The sequence below is a fragment of the Cyprinodon variegatus genome, unplaced genomic scaffold (genome assembly GCF_000732505.1).
Source record: "Cyprinodon variegatus isolate N-32 unplaced genomic scaffold, C_variegatus-1.0 Scaffold418, whole genome shotgun sequence".
NCBI classification, from domain to species: Eukaryota; Metazoa; Chordata; class Actinopteri; order Cyprinodontiformes; family Cyprinodontidae; genus Cyprinodon; species Cyprinodon variegatus.
The window spans coordinates 655,623-677,820 of NW_015150871.1; the positions used below are offsets into that span (position 1 = coordinate 655,623).

General features: G+C 37.8%; 1 protein-coding gene across 1 annotated transcript in view; it reads right to left on the bottom strand.

Moving 5' to 3' along the window:
- tyw1 (tRNA-yW synthesizing protein 1 homolog) overlaps positions 1-22,198 on the bottom strand; it is a 56,870-nt gene that overhangs the window by 12,220 nt on the left and 22,452 nt on the right. The window contains exons 9-14 of the mRNA XM_015388263.1: positions 18,486-18,538; positions 18,280-18,398; positions 14,123-14,232; positions 11,485-11,662; positions 8,485-8,620; positions 1,918-2,028 (exon numbers count right to left, since the gene is read on the bottom strand). Of these exons, the coding sequence (XP_015243749.1) occupies positions 1,918-2,028; positions 8,485-8,620; positions 11,485-11,662; positions 14,123-14,232; positions 18,280-18,398; positions 18,486-18,538 (707 nt within the window). The remainder of the gene's footprint in view (positions 1-1,917; positions 2,029-8,484; positions 8,621-11,484; positions 11,663-14,122; positions 14,233-18,279; positions 18,399-18,485; positions 18,539-22,198) is intronic.

Below are 22,198 nucleotides of genomic sequence, written 5' to 3' on the forward strand. Positions count from 1 at the left end.
TGAATAGATCTGCCTGTAGAGAAAGGGGTCCTCTTCCAGATCTTGAATTTTCTTGTGCAATGTTATTATATAGTAAAACATTAAAGAAAAATGCAAACTTGCAAAAATCAGAGAAGTTTAAAACATATTTACCGCAAATAAAAGAAAGAAAATGTGATCAGTGGTTCTAATATTTCAAATAACTGAGTAGAAATTTTATAAGCTCTTTTTAGGTTTTAGTTTGATTTACTGACACCCTGTTTGGGTTAATGAAAGCTTCCACCGCAAGGAAAAAATCAAACACTGTCAAGTAGCCAAAACGTGTCCTAAATTAGACTATGTGGGAAGTTAGTGTTGTGTTTGCTTCTGTTTAGGAACAGGTATTTCATGAACACTCAGAAGCTTTTCAATTTTTCTTTTGTTTTTTTTTTGTTGTTTTTTTTTTGTCCACAACTTTATAAATGACAGCTGCATTACATTAGAAGTATGAAGTGTATTCATGAATGAAGACTTAAGTGACCAACTAACTTGCACCTGAGCATTAAAATAGGTGTAATTAATCCCAGCTCTCACTTAAATAGAAGATCCTGGCTCTGAATAACTGAAGATGAAAAACAATGAATGTCCTAAAGGAGAAACTTCAAAACATTAAACTCCAAATGTATTCCTTGTATCCTAAACTCATTCTCAGTCGTTTGTTTGTTTGTTTTTGTTCTTTTTAACAATGAGGGGCTATTACAGAGAAATAATTCAACAAACCTTTTCCTCTGATTATTGTTCTATTCTGACTGGAACAAGACCTTGATTTTCTGAAAAAATGAACACATACTTGCTGCTCGTTTGTTGCTACGACAACCACAACTCAAACTATCACCAGGTGCCACTTCCAGCTGTAATAATACAATGTTCGCCAAATCGCCACACTCAGGTCAGCAGGGTCCACAGCCCACTCCTTTTACGACTTCTCCCACTTAAAGGGCTTTAAAAGGATTGAAATTCATATAATATTTAAGAATGTCATCTTAACTTCAACTAAGCCGGTTAAAATATATAGATTGGTGAGAACTAGAAACTTGAACAGGGAATACAAATGCTGCAAATCTGACTTTACATTTTAGGCAATGAAGCAAAGACAAAGAGGAAACCTTTTTTCTGTACAAACAAATCCAAACAATATACAAAAAAACCTAATCAGCAATAAATAAATATATCTTTACAAATGCATGCATTTTTTTACGTTACAGTACATACAGTTTAAATAATTTCATATAATGAACACTTTTAACGGAAATAGCTCCTTATGTGGCTCAAGAAAAGGAAACGGCAATTCATTTCCCAAAAAGTCTTGCACAAGAAACATAAATTGTTGTCAATTGAAGCTCAAAAATAAAATTCAATGGGCAAAATGAAAAGTTCAATGTTATAAATGTAATTAAATATCTTTAACAGAAAAAATGTAAAAAGTTCTTGTTTTCCACTTTGTCTGAAAAATTTGATCCGCAATCTCTGAAACAGTCGGTTTCTCTACAAAAAGATGCACTTTTTTATTTAATTACAGTAAATGAGTTTTTTTCATTAAATAAAAGTAAAGCAGTGCTGATTAAAAATGTTTTGATGAGATAAATGAGGGCGATCAGCTTGTTTCACAATCCAGAAATTAAATTAAGTTAATGATTATTTCCCTGATCAAAATACTTGCTTGAATATAAATTCATGCATGTACCGGTACTAATTTTCACAAAACTATGTCAACGACATCTGACATCTCTTACAATTTGCTTTAATTTGTTCTTTTTTAAAGTATATCAACCAAACTTTCTGTCTATAATTGTTTATTTATGCAGAAACACATCAAAGATAAGTAGATAATAAGAATTGCTCCATAAAAGAGTATGAATAATTAACTATAGATATTTCATAAATCTTGACAAGTCTTACCTTAACCTCAATAAAGTCGGGTTGTCCCAGAGCAATGAGCTCAGAGTAAGCCTGCATCTCCTCCACATTCCATGCTTTCACCAGCGTCAGTCTGTACACCGTCCTCTGTCTCTAAGTGGGGGACAGGAAACACGGAGTTAAAAAAATATCTATGGAAAATGTCTCAAAAAACTGTTGAAAAAAAGGAACAACCAAAAAAAAAAAAACAAAGAAAAAAAACAATGACTATTGGGCAATATTTGTACTTACTTTCAGCTCAAACATTGTACTTGATCAAAACTATATTTAGTGTAGCGTATGGTTACAAATAAGATAAAATGACCAAATTGTGGACAAAAATTCATCACGCATTTAAAAGGAGCAAAATGATCAAAATCAACAGTTTTGAAGACAGACAGGATAGAACTATTGATGATAATAACTATTAGATCTAGAACCAAAATGTAAAGAAAAAAACAGCACTATAAAAAAAACCTAATTCATAACTAGAAGACAGATTTTCTACGCTGGTTGTTTTAGAAAACCCAGCGATTATTGCTCCTGATTTATACAAATCTAAACATCAAACATCTACGTCATCACTCAGGTAAACTCTTGTGAATAACAAAGCATGAACTGCATCACACAGGGAGTTACTTTAAACTTAATAAATAAAAGAGATGAAGAGGCTTTGCTTGACGTCCACGCAACGACTTTAAAACATTACCGGCGGTATTGGATACGTGACATGATGGAGAGGAGAATAAGCAAAAGAATAGGGATATGAGAAGTCAGTACGTGATGGTGAGAATAAATTATCATGAGAAATGGCTAATCCAAAGAAAAGAAATTGCTGATGCTTCTCATTCGTCTCCACTCTGACTCTGCTACCCAGCATTATAAACAGTGAGGAGAGGAGACCGCAACCTCCCTTCATTTCCTTCCAATTTCTACCTTGCACTGGAAGGTTATCTGCAACATTAGGTCCTTTCAGGCTGGTAGAGAAGGGGATAATTGGCCAGTAGCAGCAGGGAGGTGAGATATTTCAAGCTGCCATGATTCCAAATCTGACACAGACCCACAACTCTGACAATTCCCAAAGCAATGGCAGGGGGCCAGGTGGAGTAAAGAAGAAAGGCTGTCGAAAATTAGGCAAAGAGAGGAGTGGTAGGGAAAGAATGGAGATGAGCACACTCCAAAATAAAAAAATAAAAAACTTTGGGGTTTAGACATTTATTTATTGGGGTCTAGATATTTACTTCTGGAGGGTGAAAGAAAAGAACGGAATCACAAATAATGGTATTAACCTTAAATGATTAAATCTCTTCTTTTTTATACACTATGTCTTCTATTTTTCTGATTGAACAGTATACCGTAAACAGAAATGTCGTAACATTTTCCACAAATACAAATCCTGATTACATTTTGCCACATTTAACATAAATTATATGTTCTCTAAATATAATAAACAAACTACATTATTTTCTCTCCAAATGGATTCAAGCAGCTTTGTATATTTTAGCATATAAGGTTAAAAAAAAAAAATCCAGAAATCTTAACATGTGATATTTTTAACTATTAATTTGTATGAAACAGCTGCAGATAAATATTTGTTAATATTTGGTACAGTAGCCTTTGTTTGCAATTCCAGAGGTCAAACGTTTCATGTAGTTTTTCAGCAGGTTTGCACAAACTACAGGAGGGATTTTGGCCCATTCCTCCACACAGATCTTCTTTGGATCAGTCAGGTTCCTGGGTTATCGCTGAGAAACATGGAGTTTGAGCTCCCTCCAAAGATTATCTGTTCGGTTTAGGTCTGGACACTGGTTAGGCCACGCCAGAACCTAAATATGCTTCTTCCAGAGCCACTCCTTGGTTCTCCAAGCTGTGTGCTGTGTGCCTCTACACATCTTCAATGCATTAACTGAGAGAAGGAGGTTGTTCCCTAAAACCTTGCAATACATAACCCCGGTCATCCTCTCCTTAATACAGTGCAGTCTCCCTTTCCAATGAGCTGAAAACACCCCAAAGCATGATGCTACCACTCCCATGCTTCACAGTAGGGATGGTGTTCTTAGGGTGGTACTCATCATTCTTCTTCCTCCAAACACATTTAGTAGAATTACAAACAAAAAGTCCTATTTTGGTCTCATCTGACCTCATGACTTTCTCCCATGACTCCTCTTGATCATCCTAATGGTTATTTGCAAACTTAAGATGGGCCTTGATATTTGCCGGTCTTAGTGCATTACCAACAGTAACCCTAGAAACAGGGGTCCCAGGTTTTCAGGTCATTGACCATCTCCTCCCGTGTAGTTCTGTGCTCATTTCTCACCTTTCTTAGGACCACTGAGACCCCACCAGGTGAGATCTGGAATACAGCCCCAGTCCAAGGGAGACTGACGGTCATATTAAGCTTCTTCCATTTTCTAATAATTGCTCCAACAGTGGAACTTGTTTCACCAAGCTGCTTGGCAATTTCCCCGTAGCTCTTTCCAGCCTTGTGGAAGTGTACAATTTTGTCTCGTGTCTTTGGACTGATCTTTGGTCTTAGCCATATTAGCAGTTGGATTCTTACTGATTGTATGGGATGGACAGGTGTCTTTATGCAGCTAACGACCTTAAACAGGTGAACTGATAATAAATGGAGTGGCGGTGGATATTTTGAAGGCAGACTAGCAGGTCTTTGAGGGTCAGAATTCTAGCTGATAGACAGGTGCTGAAATACTTATTTGCTGCTGTATCATACAAATAAATAGTTAAAAAAATCATATATTGTTATTTCTGGATTTTTTTAATTTTTTTTTTTAGATTATGTCTCTCACAGTGGACATGCACCTATATATGACAATTTCAGACCCCTCTGTAATTTCTAAGTGGGAAGACTTGTAAAATAGCAGGGTGTTCCAATACTTATTTTACTCACTGAACCTTGCATACAAAAAGGAGGAGAGTGTTGTGAGGGTCTCCTCTGAGGAACCATTAAACCAATGTTTTACTTTTTAACTTATTTGCTTGGTAGTTCACCATATCCCTATTTATTTTCTTTAGCCTTAAGCAGAACACTAAGAGAGACCTAACTTGTGCAAGCGGTTCAACATTGTGAAGGATAAAAGCCTCTATGATTTACTAAGACTACAGCAAACATGACTGAGACACTGAACCTCCACTAAAGAAAGTGGCCAGTTGTTAAAGTTTGTTAAAGTTTAAAACTCAATAAAATTAAGCAAATCCATCTCAGAATGTTAGAGGCTTAAAAACCTTTCAACCTATTTAATACAGCCTCCCATCATGGAAAAGGACAAACAAGGAGCTATTTAAGCTGTTAGCAGCAGAGAGTACAGTTTTACTTCACTGAATTTCTCCCAATGACAGTAATGGAAGTTAGATAAGCATGTTTCAGGAATTAAAACACCGTTCGAAAAATCCTATAAGGATAAATGTATTTTAAGTAAAGAGATGATACACAACCATTTCAAAATGGAAAATAAAGACTAACATTTAGAGCATTGTTAAGAAAACAAAATACAACACATCTTTAATTAGATTATCCTGGTTATCATTGCTTAGCAGTAGTCCAAGCCAGTCAATAAGAGCACGTAAAATTAAATACAGTGTAATTATAGTGACATTATAACAACACTGAAACCCATTCAATATATTAATGCACACGGTTTTCCTCTGTGAATTAGTGCTGCTCTTAATTAAAGCCTCAACTAAAGCATTGTTCTGCAGATAATCTAATCATTCAACACAAGCCTGTTTGAATACATACAAAGGTACATAATTAAAATGACTTATCAAAGCTAACATAAGAAGCTATTCTGAGCTCACAGCACACATAAGCAATCTGGAAAATGCCTAGGATGGACATGCTGCTTAAAAACATCAGCTCTCCAACTACAGATTGCTCTAGATCAGCAGACTCCAACTCTGGTCCTCAAGATGTTTTGTCCTGCAGATCTTAGATGGATCCTGATCAAACACAGCTCATTCAAATGAGTGAATTATTCAGCATGCCATGAAGTTTGGCAAAGGTCTGTTAACGAGACATTCATTTCATTTAGCTGTGTTGAAGCAGGGATTCATCTCAAACAGGACAGTGGATCTTAAGGGTTTGAGACCAATGATCTGGTGCAAGCTGACAGAATTGACATATGCTGAGTTCAAATTCAGTGGCTGCGTCCTCCAAAGGCCAGATTCGTCAGCCTATTATGTCATAACAGGGCGCCATAGCCTGTTCGGATTGGAAAACTCCTTATCATGCGGCTGACAAATGCAGCCGGCTGCTCTGTGCTAAGAGGAAAAAGGGAAATGGAGCCGAACAGTGCTGAATATTGTTTAATAAAATACAATATGTGAATCGATCCATCCTAAATTAATGAAAATATTTTTTTATGGTTACTGTGTCCGATATGTGGCAGAAGTTTGGTTTATTTAAAAGTTTTATTTGTCCCTCTGCAAATGGGTTTGGCTGACATTTAAGCACAGATTCCAATATCCCTACAGTGTGAGGACTATAAATATGATATTCATGACAACGGTACCACTGCTGAAGCTCCTCTAAAATGTAATTAGCACCCAGAATAACAGTAGAAGTTTGACATCCATTCTTTGTCTGCTTTGTGTGACAGGTGTCACGGTTGCTAGGCGAAAGAGCTTACAGGCGGTGAAAGCCGGGGGAGGCTGGACCTCTTTGAATCCACAGCCAAAACTCTTCCGGCCTCCCTATTTTCATGGACCTCCAAGTATCCGGTCTACCTGGACTTGGTATATGCAGCCTCTGAAATCCAACACACCCATAAACTCCTGGACTTCTGTCGAATTGTCTTACTTTATTTAATTTTTTTTTTCCTTGTTTGCTGCAACAGTAAAAATGAGATGGGTTGATGATACACTGAAGCTGCTCCAGTCAGGGATTAATGGTAAACAAAGCTACCATGTTAAAAAAAAAAAAGTCCTGACACAGCTCAGAAATTGGAATGATGTCACTAATATCTAACTTACCACGAAATTGGCATCTCTTTCCTGCCGCCGCTATGATTGACTTGTCATTGAGAAGAGGTCTTTTTTTTCCTGGGCTGCACTCATATCTTCTTTCTATTTTGTGCATTTGATAATCAGGTCCACTCCCATTTCTTTTAATAGTTTCTCCACACTGAGAGGTGATATTTATGTCTCCCCTTCATATGCAAACTATCAGATTTACCCTATGAGACATTGCTCTAGACTACCTGCAGCTACAGCTACACAGTTGCAGAGCTATGATTCTATTTTTTTTCTAAGCCTGCTGAACCTGAACCAGCTACCTGTCTTCAAAGGTTGGTCTCCTGTCAGCTTGCGGGGCAGGAGACAGCAGGAGCAGCTATTCACCTGCCTCCAAGCACCCATGGGATGAGTCTGAGTTAATGACAGAGTCTGGAGTGTGTGGAGCGCGCGACCAGTCAATGTTTTTAAAGTGCTAACTGGAGATCCGCAAACAAAACGGTTTCTTATGTGTGTGTGGAAATATGGAAGTGTTTAAAAAGACTGTTTCTGTTGCAGTTACAATTATTGGAATTAAGCATCGACCTAATTCCTGCATTTGGACTGTAATCTCGCACAAACAAATCCAGGGAGAGGAAGCCTAGATGTCAGCCAAAGGGCCGATACACTTATACAGAGTGAGCTTCATTTTTGCATAGAGGGTACAGATTTATTATCAGCCAGCTCTTCTGAAACGCGTTGATGAAATCCTTGATTTCTGATACTTAACACAGTTTGAATGGTTAATTAGGATAAGAGAGGAAGAAACTGTTCCTCAAAAATACAAGAAAAGCATCAAAAATGCTGCAGAATTGTTCATGTAAATTAAGAGAAGAAGACGTAGACATAGACAGATTTATTTGTCATTTTGTTTACAGAAGTGTAAAACAAAAATAAATTTTGTTTGGAACAGCTCTCTGGACAATTTCTTCTTTTTAACAAAGTCATTTAAAGAAAATGTGACATAGAACGGGACGACAAATCTGTTTCTGCTCTTTAATGTGGTTTCTAACTACATCTAGCCCATGGTCTCTCATCACATGATTAATTAACATTCAACATTTTAAGGCTCTCTCACCTTTTCAGTTAAATGTTAATCAGAGCATTCTTGCTAACATGAAACATGTCAGCACCTCATTGCATGACATCTGATTAGCTTTTTTTTTATATAAGTATATATTCTCTGCAGAAGGATGTAAAATCAGACAAAAGTTCTAAAATGTGCCCGAATAAAATCAAATCATACCAAAATTTAAGAAATTAACAAGATTTTGCTACACTGGCATTGTTCATTGATGGAGGCAGTCTATCAGCCTATTGAATTGTTTTCAAATGCCAAGCAAGCATAAATTCTGAGGAACATTAAAGGTTGATTATCTGCAGCTTTATAAGCTGTAAAACACAAAGTAACAAACAGCAAAGTCAAAAAGGTTCATGCAAGTAAAATGATTTTTTTTTTTTCAAGGAAGGAAGGAAGGAAGGATGGATGGATTTGTGTTTTCAGGCATTAAAGTAAAATATAGATTCAACCAGCAACACCTAAATCAAAATAGCAGAACTTACTTTTTCTCCCAAAGCCTTGAGACTGTCCAGGAAACGAGGCCAGAAGTCCTTGAAAAGCGGCCGATCAATCTTCTTCAGACTATCCTTGGTGCTGGCATCCACACTGACATACAACTGAGTCACTGGCACCAGGTTCCTGAGGGGAAAACAAACCGCAAATATGTGTAAGAAAGACATTCAGGTGAAGATTAAATTTAACGCTTTAAATAAGAAAGAATTGTACATAAAAAAAATGAGAAGAAATTGGAATATTGATAAAAAGTAAGATTTTTCTCCACTCTTTTCCATTCTTAGAAAGTAAAACTTACACAGTATATTGTAATAGATTCAATAAACAGGATGAAATATTATGAATATGAAATGAAAACCAGAAATCCACTGTCTCCATAAATCAGAATATTATATTAGAAAAAAAAAGATGTTTCATAAACAAAAAATCTGGCTTTTAAAAAGTATGTTCTTTTATTTAACTGGACCTTCTTTTGCACGTATTAATACATTAGTTACCTTCCTTCAAAGTACCAAAATAGTACTTATGGGTAAACGATTTAGTCAGAAGAATATCAGTCATAACCAACCATCTATCCCAAGGGTCACCAATTAAAAATCAGCGGGGTCCGAATAAAGAAAATAACCAGTAAAGGTCCGGAGACATTTTTTATTATAATCTTTTACTTTAGACAGAATTAAACACTGAAATAAAATGAGGTTTTTATGCATCCATGCAATATATAGATTTTTTTTTATAATATATATAAATATATATATAAAAAAATATAGAACATTTTTCCATTTTAAAATCTAAAGTGTTTCTTGAAGTAGAAAACAAAAATCTTTCAGTTTGGTATATAGACAATTGCCTGATTCACACATTTTATAAAACAACTGAACTAAAAGTTTTTTTTTTTCTGGCTTAATGAGAGAAGTGGGTGTTATGCTGCCCTGCAAGGCTTTAAACCTGGGTTTGAATTGAGACAAAGCTGTTCTCAAGCACGTATCGAGGTTCTCATTTTGAGCCTGGATCTATATTATTTTTGATTCTGTTCATGGTGGAGAATCCTGCTTCACAGCAGTAAGTTTAGCCTAACATATTGAAAATGTGCAGGGTCATCTCCAGTCCGGACGGGTCAAGATCTGCTATTACAATCGCACCAAACAGGAAAAAGAGCAGCAAGAAGATCCGGTTTGTCAAATTAAAAGAAGCGAGTGCTCTAGGAGCTGGAGGCAGTAGCAGGAGCTCAACAACAACTGCTGCTTAACTTATCAAGGCTGCACTTTATAAAAATTAAACTGTCTAGAGAGCTGTTCTAAACTAAATTTCATTTTGATTACACTTGTGCATACAAAATGACAAAATAAATCTGTCTAAGTCTAAAATATAGTAACAACAGATCGGTAGCAACAAATTAGAGCATAATTATTATATATTTAAAAAAACTAATGCCGTTTATTTAAAAGATTGGATGCAAACTATTGGTACTTCAACAGACCAGAAAGCAGATTTTTCATCTCCATCAGAAACTGCACCAATAAGTCGGAGCGCAGCAATACGTGAGGAACAGCAGAGGCTGTAGGCTTTGCTTTGCACAGGCGGTCTGGAGCACAGCAGGGCGGAGCGGTGACAGAGTATGTAGGATTTCGGGGTAACTGGAGAAGCGGTGCAAGTGACGTTTAGACACTGTCGTCAGACAACATGCGGTAATTTATAAATGTTTTAAATCAGGTTGGGTCCGGATTAGCCAGCAGGTGGATCCAGATCCGTATGGCGGTCCGCTAATCCATGACCTCTGCTCTATCCCATCAGTAACCCCGCAAAAATCACATACAGCACTTTGAATTGTCTGGTCCCTGAAATGTGCTATATAAATAAACATGACTTGCCTACCACTAAATAAACAATTGAACAGAGTTTATATCTTAAACAGGGTAGCAAATTTCGATTATTTTGGGAAAATAGACTATATTTCTTATAATTAACTGATGAACAAATGAAAAGCAAAATTAGAACAGAATTAATTGTAAAAAAGGTGAATATCTCTGCCCTCTAAAGGAGACTAAAAAAAGCTCTTCTTTACCAAGGCAGCTCATCCGGACAAAAAAAAAAAGGAAGAAAAAAAAGAGGAGCTGCTGACTGGTATCCTTGCCTTCACCTTAAAGGACAAGTGTGTGATAAGTGAGTCGCTGACAGGCTGGTTAGCTGTGTGTGGGATGTCGTAACAACCCTGAAGTGGTTCTGGACAGACAGGTTTAAAGTTGCTGTGCACTGCAAAATCCACGCGTCAAAATGTCACTTCACATTCAAAGAAACTCAAAAAAGTTGGAGTGTAGTTAATATTTAAGAAGGTTATCCAAGTTATCCAAATTCTGCTTTGAGACTAATTAGTGTTTTCGAGGAGCATTTCTGAGAACTACATCTTCCTTCACAATGAAAACAACACCGGTCATGTTTCTAAAGCGTTCAAATTAACCCCAAACTCTGAAAAAACATCTTCTACGTGTGAAGGCAGTGCTTTCTAAAAGGCTGCCACAACCTGCCTGCTCTCTTTGTTCTCAGCCATAACTTTCTCTCTGTCCTCTCCGTGCACCTTGCAGGCAGTCAAGCTGTTCCAGGTACTCAAACTAAAGATTTTGAGACACATTTGAACTATTTTTATATAACTCTCCTAAAGCCAGATATTGTTTGAACGAGTTAGTATTCTTGATCAACACTTCTTAAGGCTTTCTGCTGCCCTAGCAACATTTTTTTTTATTTATTATGTTTCTACAGTAAATAAATAAAGCATTTTAGAAACCTTTACTTAGAAAATACCAAGAAAAAAAGTATCAGAGGAACTGAAGGTAAGGCTTAAAAATTCTGCTTAGTATAATTTTCAAATATAATAGGAAAGTTTGACTTTTTAAAAGTAAAATATAAAGGAAAAAAAAAGATTTTTAAAGATATGTGAACATATTCTCATATAAAAATAAGAAACCAAACAATAAAGCATTAATTCCCCCCACCTGATTTCTTCTGGGAACTGTGCATTTGTGACCAGGAAGCTGGAAATGCCATGAGAGTGAAGAAGGCGAAGAAAGGTGTTGATTTCCGGATACATGATAGGCTCGCCCACCAAGGACAGGGCACAGTGCTTGACGGCCAAACCTTCCTCATACCGCTCAGGCTTCACTCCAGGGACACCTGGAGGCAGAGAGTCAGGGGAGTCAGGGCATTTGAAGGTCAAAGAGTTTGGATTAGTCAATGACTTAAAGGTATAGTGGAGGATTTTTTTTTTTATTTCCGGGTGGATCAACAAAATAAGTGGTCCTCCTAATTGTCAATCATTCCGGTGATATTACATTAGGCCATCCTACGTGCTTGTCCCAGCTAGCTATATTTTTATCCAGTCAAGCTCGCCTTTCTCACCGTGGTTCTTTAAAAACTGCTGCGAGTATTAAGAGAAAAAGTGTCAACAAAGTGTATGAGAAGAAGAGAAAGGCGCCGGAAGAGAGAAACGAGTGTTTTTGGGAGATTCTTTCACGTGATGGCGTATACTTAAAGGACAGGAGAGGTTTCCCACTGATGCCTCGGTTGCAAAATTTCTATTCAACAGGCAAAGTTTGGCACACTATTTGGAGAAATCCATTTCACATCACTGCTAGTAAAATGTATCTACCTCTATATTGAAACTTCCAGGGCAGGTAAGTATATTTATTTTGTAATTTGCATCATTAAAAGTTATATGGCGGCACAGATCCTTATTTACCCCACACACATTTTTTATTTTTTCAATTTACCAGTAGTGTTATTGGTGGGGAAACTTTGTATATATGAATATGGGTGAGATGAGATCCATCCTTATTTGCATTCACAATATCTGTATTAAGATTGGCTTTACAAACATTTGCTTGTCATAAATACATTTTTCCTTACCTGTGGTGAGTCTGACATAGTGGAAAGTAAGCTTGCATGAGCGATGCAAACAGCGACTTTTATACAGAGCTTGCACGAGGAGATATGGGCCTGTGCATGCTCTTGCATGTGTTTAATAGGGATTCCCTCTCGGTAGCAGGTACAGGGTTGTGCATGAGCATTATTTTTCAATTTTCTCCAATATACTTTTAAAGATGAACTGAAGAGATTCACAGGTCAAATTTTAAATTCAAGTTCTACCAATGGAAACATTCAACATGGAGTTCTCAGTGTCCATCATGATACAGTGCATCATACAGTGATATTTATGTTTGAGCTGTACAATGTCCTTTTCAAATAAAGGTTATTATTGTTATTATATGAAATGATTCACTGCTTCAGCACCCCCAGTTTCAATTATTGACTGATTAACAGTCTTATTCTGATCTGAAATAATGTGAATCAGATATGTCAAGTAGCTCTATGATTGGTGAACAAATTATTGGATGTTTGTTGAAACATTTCATCTCTCCTCCAAGTGATTTAAGTGATTTCTGCAGCCTGGGGAGTTACAGGTAAGTTCAGCCTTATTAGTAGTACTTACAACATGTTTAAAGGATGGAATACGCCGTTTCTGTCCCACTCTATAAGATATAAAACTTTTTCTATTATGGCTGCATAGAGGCTATTTCTATAGATCAGGCACTGGGCATGATCGAGCATTCGCAGAAGAGTATGTTCCAGGATACAAGCAGAGTGTTGAACGTTAATATATGGTTGCTGCTCTGATAAGTTCAAAGATGGTAACTATTTCAATGTATCCATTTTCTGTACAGAGTGATGGAAGTGTTTATTAAGGTTAATTGGGTTAATTGGGTTTGTCCAAGTCTTCCCTGCTTGTATAAATACATATTGTGTTTTTCCAGATGAAGCTATATAGGCAAACCTGACTGGTTTACCTTCCAATTCAGAGACTTTTCTTTTTACTTTGGCCGACAGCCAGCTGCTTCCAGGTAAACTGGAAGATTCAAGAGAAGGAACATTTTAAACCCAAGCAGCAAAAGTTGTAAAGATCAAGCTGAAAAATCTTCCCCTGTGTTTCTATTTATACATTTCTCATCTCTACCTGAATAGACATTTTTTGATTAATGCAATGTGGGCATTTTTCTTCTTAAATATGATTTCTTTTTGTTTTGTGAAGCTTTTAAAATGCAGTTTCTTTTTATACCATTTAGTTTTTGTGTGCATCTACTCATTTTGCTTATATCACACTAAAATATCCATAATGTGGGACAGTATAGTTTTTTTTTTTATTTATTTATTCTAATTTCTTATTGAAAATGGTTAAAAGAGGCTTATATGATTTCGGTTCCGCGTTGGCTTTAAAGCTCCAAGTGAACAGACAGAAATAATGTACGTTCGGACAGGAAGTTCCAGATGGTGAAAATGTACCGTGCGTGTTAGTGTGTGAGGAACACAGTTGAAAAGTGATTTATGAGGCACGGTGGCAAAACTGTGACGAAAAAGCTGGTACAACAGCTGCATTTTAATTTTCACTCTTCTTCATTAAACTCAAGGTTGGAAGAGGTCGTGAGCAGGAAGACTGCCAGGATGCAATGTGCACATGATAAAGTGGCGCTGAGTGCAACTGTTGCTGTTTGTGAAGCATAAGGGCAGAGCCCGTTCCTAAATCTGATTAGTTCCAGCATTACACATGAACTCCAACCCAGAGCCTGCTCAAACACTCACCTCTGAACTGCCGTATCATGAGTTGGTGCTTTTCCAGAGCATCCTGCAAGATTTTCTCTGCTGGGTCCATTTTCCAGCGCCATTCAGTCCCCACCGGGTTGGTGTGATGTCTGATAAAAGAGGTGACAGTTAACACACCGAAAATCACTAAAATTGTTTTAAAACATTAAAAAAGCATAAACAAATCAGCTGCTTTTCTTTAATCCTACAGAGGGTCTAACATGGCATATAACTCTGTTGTAACGGCAGACATGGCCTTATTGTGGGATTATGAGGCTGCAAATTTGAAGACACAACATATGTCCCGCAGACAAGATGAGACAGTTAAATAAAATCGACATTCTGAAACTTAACACTATTGGAAGGCATCTATGCTGCCTACTGCAGAATTACACCAGAGTGCATTAAGAAGAAGTCATCTTTTCAACAACCTCAAGCTGCTCCTGCTACATGTTTCATGAAAGTATTCATACTTGCTATTAAATATACTTTAATTATCACATATTACTTATAGAAACTAGAATAGCACTCAGAGTGCAGACCTCCACCAAGCAGCAAATTTTGCCCCCTCTTGACTGAAGTATAACTAGAACTTGCACGTGATCGGGATCATTACCAAATTTTAAATAATCGTTCCTTGACATGAGGCACAACTCTAGTAAAAAAAAAAAATTCAATAAAATCCATTCATTAGCTTTCAATTGATTCTGCTAACAAACCAACAACATTCCCTTTTCTTGTGTTTTTGTCTTCAGTAAAACACCTGCAGACTTTTTGAGTCTGATACTGAGGCGGTCAATAGTCACTGCTGCCACCGTCTGGTTTAGAGTGGAACTGCCTGATTCTCCAATCTCATAATGTCTGAGATCTATTTTTTTTTTTATCCTATATCCAAAATATGATCTGGATCCTCACCAAAATGTAATGGATTGTTTCTTGGCAGGAGGCACACCTCTGATAAGAATGTCATAAAAAATGGTTCTTAAGTTTTTTTTAGGCATTTTGGAAAGATCTGGTGAATTGGCTTTACCATAGTGTGTACTCCATGAATGAACTTCCAAGTTTATCACAAATCTCTAGTTGTAAGACTTGACTCAGTCAAGACTTAATCATAAAAGCTTAAAACCAATTTGAGACTTGCAAAACATGATAGCCTTTTTTTAATTCACCTTACCAAGCTCTACTTTTGAGTATTTAATAACCAGTTGTAATATTGTAAATCTACCTTTACTGCACAGCCTCCTTTTTTTTGTCTATAAATGTCACCCTTACTTTTTATTTTTTAAATTAGGACAGTTTGGCTTCCTGAAGAGTCTCTCCCTGGATAAGTCAATTAAAATCCTAATGGGCATCCAAGGTGAATACATTTTAAATTCTATATAATCTATATGTTTATCAGTGTGAAAAGGGTTGTCTAAAGGCTGATGTCTATTTCAAATAAATGTCATCAGTGCTGTGTGTAGTCATCTATTCTAAGTACTAACATCAATTCCACTGATATTAGTCTCAACATTCTAATAGCAGCTGTTGTGACAGCAAGGTGATGGCCAGAGCAGCAATGCATCTGTGCCCTGAAATAGCTTTTTTCCTGTCATCCCACATAACAGCCTTCAGAAAGACTGGCAGATCTGTGTTGACAGGCACGCAGTTTCACCGCAGCACGTTCTTATGGCGACCTTTCATAGCCTCTGTTTGAAAAGGAACTTGAGGGGACCAAACGCTCAGCTCTCTCGCCGGTGCCAGAATGAATCAGTGTTCACATTTAGACTCAACACAAGTGTTTTGTATGTAAATAATTACTTTGACTTACTAACAGGTGGAAGTTCTAAGATATGCATTTTTTTGTTTGGATAAAACATGTAATAAGTCACATTAACAAAGAAAAGGCCAAACATTATAGATGTTTTGGTTCATGGCATATTATACCATGAACAAAAAACTGTATATACACACATACAGAGGAGAGAACAAGTATTTGACACTACGGATGATTTTGCAGGTTTTCCCACTTGTAAACCATGTACAAATCTGTGAAATCCAAGAAAAAAAATGCTTTTTATTGCATGACATAAGTATTTGCTACATTAGAAAACAAAGCTAAATAACTTGTAAAGAAACCTTCTTTTGCTATTTCAGATATCAGAAGCTTCCTGAAGTGTTTGACCAGATTGGCACACACTGCAGGAGGGATCTTGGATCACTCCTTAATTCAAATCTTCTCCAGACCCTTCAGGTGTGTCACTGGGAAAAACACACTTTCTGTTCCTTTCAAAGATTTGCTATTGAATTGAATTCTGAAGCCTCCCTAGGCCATTTCAGCCTTTTATTTCTTTTGGGCCTCAGCTCTGGCTGCTGCTCTGACTGTGTGCTTTGGGCTGTTTTCATGCTTAAAGACCCAGTCTCGACCCACCTAAGATGTCTTAAAGGCAGGCATACGCTGTACAATATTTTGAATCGTTGTACTCAACTACAGCTCAAACTGTACGACGCAACCGCAGAGTTTAATGTGGAGTGTTGGCCTAGTGGGTTAGAGCAGTGCACTTGTGCTCTGAAAAGGTTGCGGAGTACCCAGTGCGATCCCCACTGCCTCCATTCTGGGTTGCTGAGCAAGACCTTAACCCCCGATTGCTCCGCTACACAACACAAAACAACACAGGACGCACAATGTAGCCGAAACTCAGCCCAATCCCAACAATTCTCGCATGACTGGAGCATAGTACTGAAAAGGGCAAAAACTCAGACAGTGTATGCCCGTCTTTACTGAGAGAAGAGAGATTAATGGCTCCATTTATCCTTCCCTTAATAATTTGCAGTTACCCTGTCACCCCTGCGTGCATTATGGTTGGGACAACATTATTGGGGTTGTATTCATCCTGCTAAGTCCTAACATGGTGGGTGGAGTTTAGACCAAAGTAGCTTTATTTTTGCCATATCAAACCATTTGTCCGTAACCCATTCCTTCTATGGATCATCCTAATGGTCTGAGGTAAACTTCGGACAGGCCGGGACAAGTGCTGGCTAGAACAGGAGGACCTTGTGTGTGCTGCAGGATTTAAATCCAGAGCGGTTTGTTACTGAGGGTCTTTGTGAGTGGTCCCAGCTCCATTCAGGTCATTTACCATAGTCCTGCCATTTAGTTTTGGGCTGATCCTTGACCTTCCTCATATTCATTAATGCCCTGAAAGGTGAGATCTTGCATGGAGCCCCAGATTAAGGGAGATTGCCCGTCATTTTGATCTTCTTTCATTTCTTATAACTGCACCAGCACTTGTTGCCTTTTGATCTGGCTGCTTGCCTATTTTCCTGAAGCTCTTCCCAGGTGTGCAGGTCTATTAAGCCTGATGTCGTTCACAGCTCTCTGGTCTTTGTGTGGAGAGGTGTCTTTTATAGAGATAACAAGTTCAAATAGTTAATGCAGTTAATGAGTCAAGAACAGGACTTCCTAAAGAAGGACTAATAGGCCTGTATGAGCCTCAATTTTTACTGGTTAGTCAGAGATCAAATGTGTATGTTATATTAATAAGAGAAAAATCAGACAATGTCATTTCTGGATTTTTGCTTTAGATTCTGTCACATTTGAAGAGAACATATGATAAAAATCAGAGACTTCTACCACATGCCTTGCAAATGAAAGGAAAACCTGTCAAATCCACAGGCAGGGACAATAATCTAATAACAATTTAAATTGAATGGTAATTCTATTCTATAACTGTGCTGACATTTTTGACAGGGAGCTGTCCTGGACATAATACGGTTTGTGAATTTACTAATTTTGTTTTGCCTGAGCCGTAAAATGAAGGTTTGGTTCAAACGTTACCAGGGTTGTCAATGCTTGCTGAAAAAAAAAGAAAAAAAAAAAGGGCTCTGATATTTTTTTGTTTTTAAGTAAAGATAAGAAATAAAAATAAGCCAAGCTTTTAGGTAAAAAAAAACAACTGTTTTTCTTAAAAACAAAAAAAGCAGTTTATTGTAAAGTGCTGCCTAGAATGTCAATAGAGTTTATCAAAAGTTTGACTTCCATAAACTTATTTCTAGCATTTAGTGTATCTTTTTAGAGGTAGTTAAGGTTGTTAGTTTTGCTCAACATCCAAATCCTGCCCAAGGATTTGGACCTTAATTGAAAATGAATAAATCCAATTAAGGAAAAACAAACTTACCTCCAGCAGAAGACACACTTGTTTGCACAGGCCAAGCTGGGTGTAGTCTCCATGCAGCGGTGGGACTCAATACCATAGAATGTGTGCTTGTAGCAGCCTCCTCTCCCTCGTAACATGGACTAAGAATATAGAACAAAAGAAAAACTCTAGCTGTTATTCAAACATCGGTTGCCTGCTGAGTTGGTAAGAATTTCAAATCTTTTCACCTTAGTCCATCTGCAGAGCTTCACTCCAGAGTGACTTCCAATTAATTTATATCCTGAAAGACACAAAGTTGAAACATGTATGAAATTTGAAGAAAAAGGCTTTGATTAAAACAAAAATCAGCTTAAAGTTAGCAAACTGAAACAAGCCTTTAACTTGGGGTTATTGTTAGGGTTAACCCCTTGGTGGGCACAGCAGCCTCCAGTGGCTTATACACTCACCGGCCACTTTATTAGGTACCCAATGCTAGTAACGGGTTGGACCCCGTTTTGCCTTCAGAACTGCCTCAATTCTTCGTGGCATAGATTCAACAAGGTGCTGGAAGCATTCCTCTGGGAGTTTGGTCCATATTGACATGATGGCATCACACAGTTGCCGCAGATTTGTCGGCTGCACATCCATGATGCGAATCTCCCGTTCCACCACATCCCAAAGATGCTCTATTGGATTGAGATCTGGTGACTGTGGAGGCCATTTGAGTACAGTGAACTCATTGTCATGTTCAAGAAACCAGTCTGAGATGATTCCAGCTTTATGACATGGCGCATTATCCTGCTGAAAGTAGCCATCAGAAGTTGGGTACATTGTGGTCATAAAGGGATGGACATGGTCAGCAACAATACTCAGGTAGGCTGTGGCGTTGCAACGATGCTCAATTGGTACCAAGGGGCCCAAAGAGTGCCAAGAAAATATTCCCCACACCATGACCCCACCACCACCAGCCTGAACCTTTGATACAAGGCAGGATGGATCCATGCTTTCATGTTGTAGACGCCAAATTCTGACCCTACCATCCAAATGTCGCAGCAGAAATTGAGACTCATCAGACCAGGCAACGTTTTTCCAATCTTCTATTGTCCAATTTCGATGAGCTTGTGCAAATTGTAGCCTCAGTTTCCTGTTCTTAGCTGAAAGGAGTGGCACCCGGTGTGGTCTTCTGCTGCTGTAGCCCATCTGCCTCAAAGTTCGACGTACTGTGCGTTCAGAGATGCTCTTCTGCCCACCTTGGTTGTAACGGGTGGTTATTTGAGTCACTGTTGCCCTTCTATCAGCTCGAACCAGTCTGGCCATTCTCCTCTGACCTCTGGCATCAACAAGGCATTTCCGCCCACAGAACTGCCGCTCACTGGATGTTTTTTCTTTTTTGGACCATTCTCTGTAAACCCTAGAGATGGTTGTGCGTGAAAATCCCAGTAGATCAGCAGTTTCTGAAATACTCAGACCAGCCCTTCTGGCACCAACAATCATGCCACGTTCAAAGTCACTCAAATCACCTTTCTTCCCCATACTGATGCTCGGTTTGAACTGCAGGAGATTGTCTTGACCATGTCTACATGCCTAAATGCACTGAGTTGCTGCCATGTGATTGGCTGCTTAGAAATTAAGTGTTAACGAGCAGTTGGACAGGTGTACCTAATAAAGTGGCCAGTGAGTGTACTCAATAGGTTAGGCTTTAAGACAAATTAAGAGGTATTTTGTTTAATCAAAAATAGCAGTGTGCTCTATTATACTACAAACTCAAACTTAACAAATTGGCGTAATGCAAAATCTGAGGTTAAAGCTTTCTAGTTTTCAGCCTACAGACGCTCGCATTCTCTATGGCCACTAATACAGCCATAACAATGACAAAACCATTTCTCAACCATTGCAGTATTTAGGCCACACAGCATTAAAACATATTGCCTTACCAACACTCCATAAATAATTAAGAGCTGAAACAAAATTTAACTACCGTACTGTTCAGTGGAATAGCGTCCATCTTGAATGCAGAAGTTGGCGTTGCGGCTGAAATTTAGGGATTTTGAAAGTAGGAAAGTTCCCAGGACAAATGAAACGCACCATAAATAAGCCATGGTTACATCTAAAAATAGCTGAAAATGCCATAAGCTTTTTTTTGTGTTGTCTTATTATTATTATTTTTTTTATCTTTACATCAGTTTGCATCATATTTGATTGTTCTTGATTTTTTCGTTGTTGTATATTTTCAGATGGAAGTTAAGTTCTTAAACTCTCTGGGCTTAACAGGCAAATTCTTTGCCGTCTGTACCTCAGGCCCTTGTCTTATGTTATTACCTTTGTCAGCATCTCTCAACCAGCTATATAAAAAAAAAAAAAAAAAAACTTAAACGTTAGTAGGCGAAGTGTCTTGCCCAAGGACCCAACGGCCGAGTTGGGGGGAGCTGGGGTTCTATCAGAAGAAAATCGGTGAATCTGATTCCAATCAGTCACCGGAAATAACACCTGATAATGGGCTATATAATAAATATATATATGATATAATTAAAGAATAGGGATGGGAGAAATACCTGGCTCTAGACTTGAATGACTCAGAGTTGATACAAACATAAATAATTAGCTTAAATATCAAACAGACCTTCATCAAATGTGATGTCAGTCTACAGGATGAACTTCATACCAACTGCCGGATAACAGGGAGGGAATTGTAGACTAATCGATTAGTGTGGCGTTCATCTTAGTGCCATTTCAACCGATATCTTCTTTGCTGGATCAGTGCAATGATGCTGTGTCACCATTTGCCCCGCAGCTGAATCAATGTTTAGGAGGGATTGCTTTCAGCGCCTTTGGGCGGACAAGTGGAACAGGGGCAGGAGCTACAGCTGCTGAAGAAAAGTTAAAGACTTCAGCTTTAAAATGCATGACAGCAGGTGTTCTGTAAGCTTCAAAGAGAAGCAGGGAAGGAGAGTTGCTGAGCTCTAAATATTAATGGGCTGTATATAAATGTAGCAGGAAAGGCAGATAGCGAAAAAGAAGGTTATTTTTTGGTCAAAGATGAGGTGAGACATTTTAGATTCAGCTGTTTTTTTTGTGAAGGAATATGCTGCATTGGTTTAGAGATGGCAGAACATATATATACATAGTTTGTGTTTATTAATGATCTAGGGGCTGATGCCTGTGTGCTGGTTTGTGTGTGTGGTGAGGTTAAATGTTGCACAAATAATTATCTTTTAATTGAATCATAGCTATTTGAATCACAATCGAATTGTGCAGTGCAAACATATTTGCAGTCCTATTACAGAGGCTTTATAAAATAGAATAATGATGTCTTTTATCTTTTATTCAATTTAACCTCCTTCTGTGACACATGTGCAGGAATCAATGTCAGAATCTTTGTTCTTTCTGTTATATTCTTCTCTGTGAGGTCTGTCACAGAGCATATTTCACCTCTATCACATAACGCGCTCCAGAACCGCTTTCTGACTTCTAAAGAAACGTTTAAAGGGGTGGATTCATTCACATTGAAGACTTTTGGAAATGTTAATGGGTTTCAGCTGCCAATACACCCAGAAATACATGAACAAGGTAATTCAAAGAACAGCAGGGAATTTGTAGAGAGAACTGAAAGATCCGGGAGAGTTGTAGCCTTTACAGGCTGGATGAAAGCTTAGTCCAATTAACATCTTTATCGAGGCCAGAAAACCTTCTTTTTCCCCGTCTCGTATACTACTAGAATTACTACAAGCATTGCTTAGGATTCTTTTGTTAAGAGGACAAAATATGATGCAAATAATAAATTAAAGAGCTTTGTTCAGACACCGGATTTTTGTTTTTTTCAAAAGAAATTTCTTTAGAACTCAAATCCTCCTCAGGCTTCGCTATTTTCTTGAAGTAGAGCAGAAGCAACCATTTTTTGTTGCATTTTTTTTTTATCTTTTTGAATGTCATTTGACTACACAAAATGCATTCTTATCTGTAT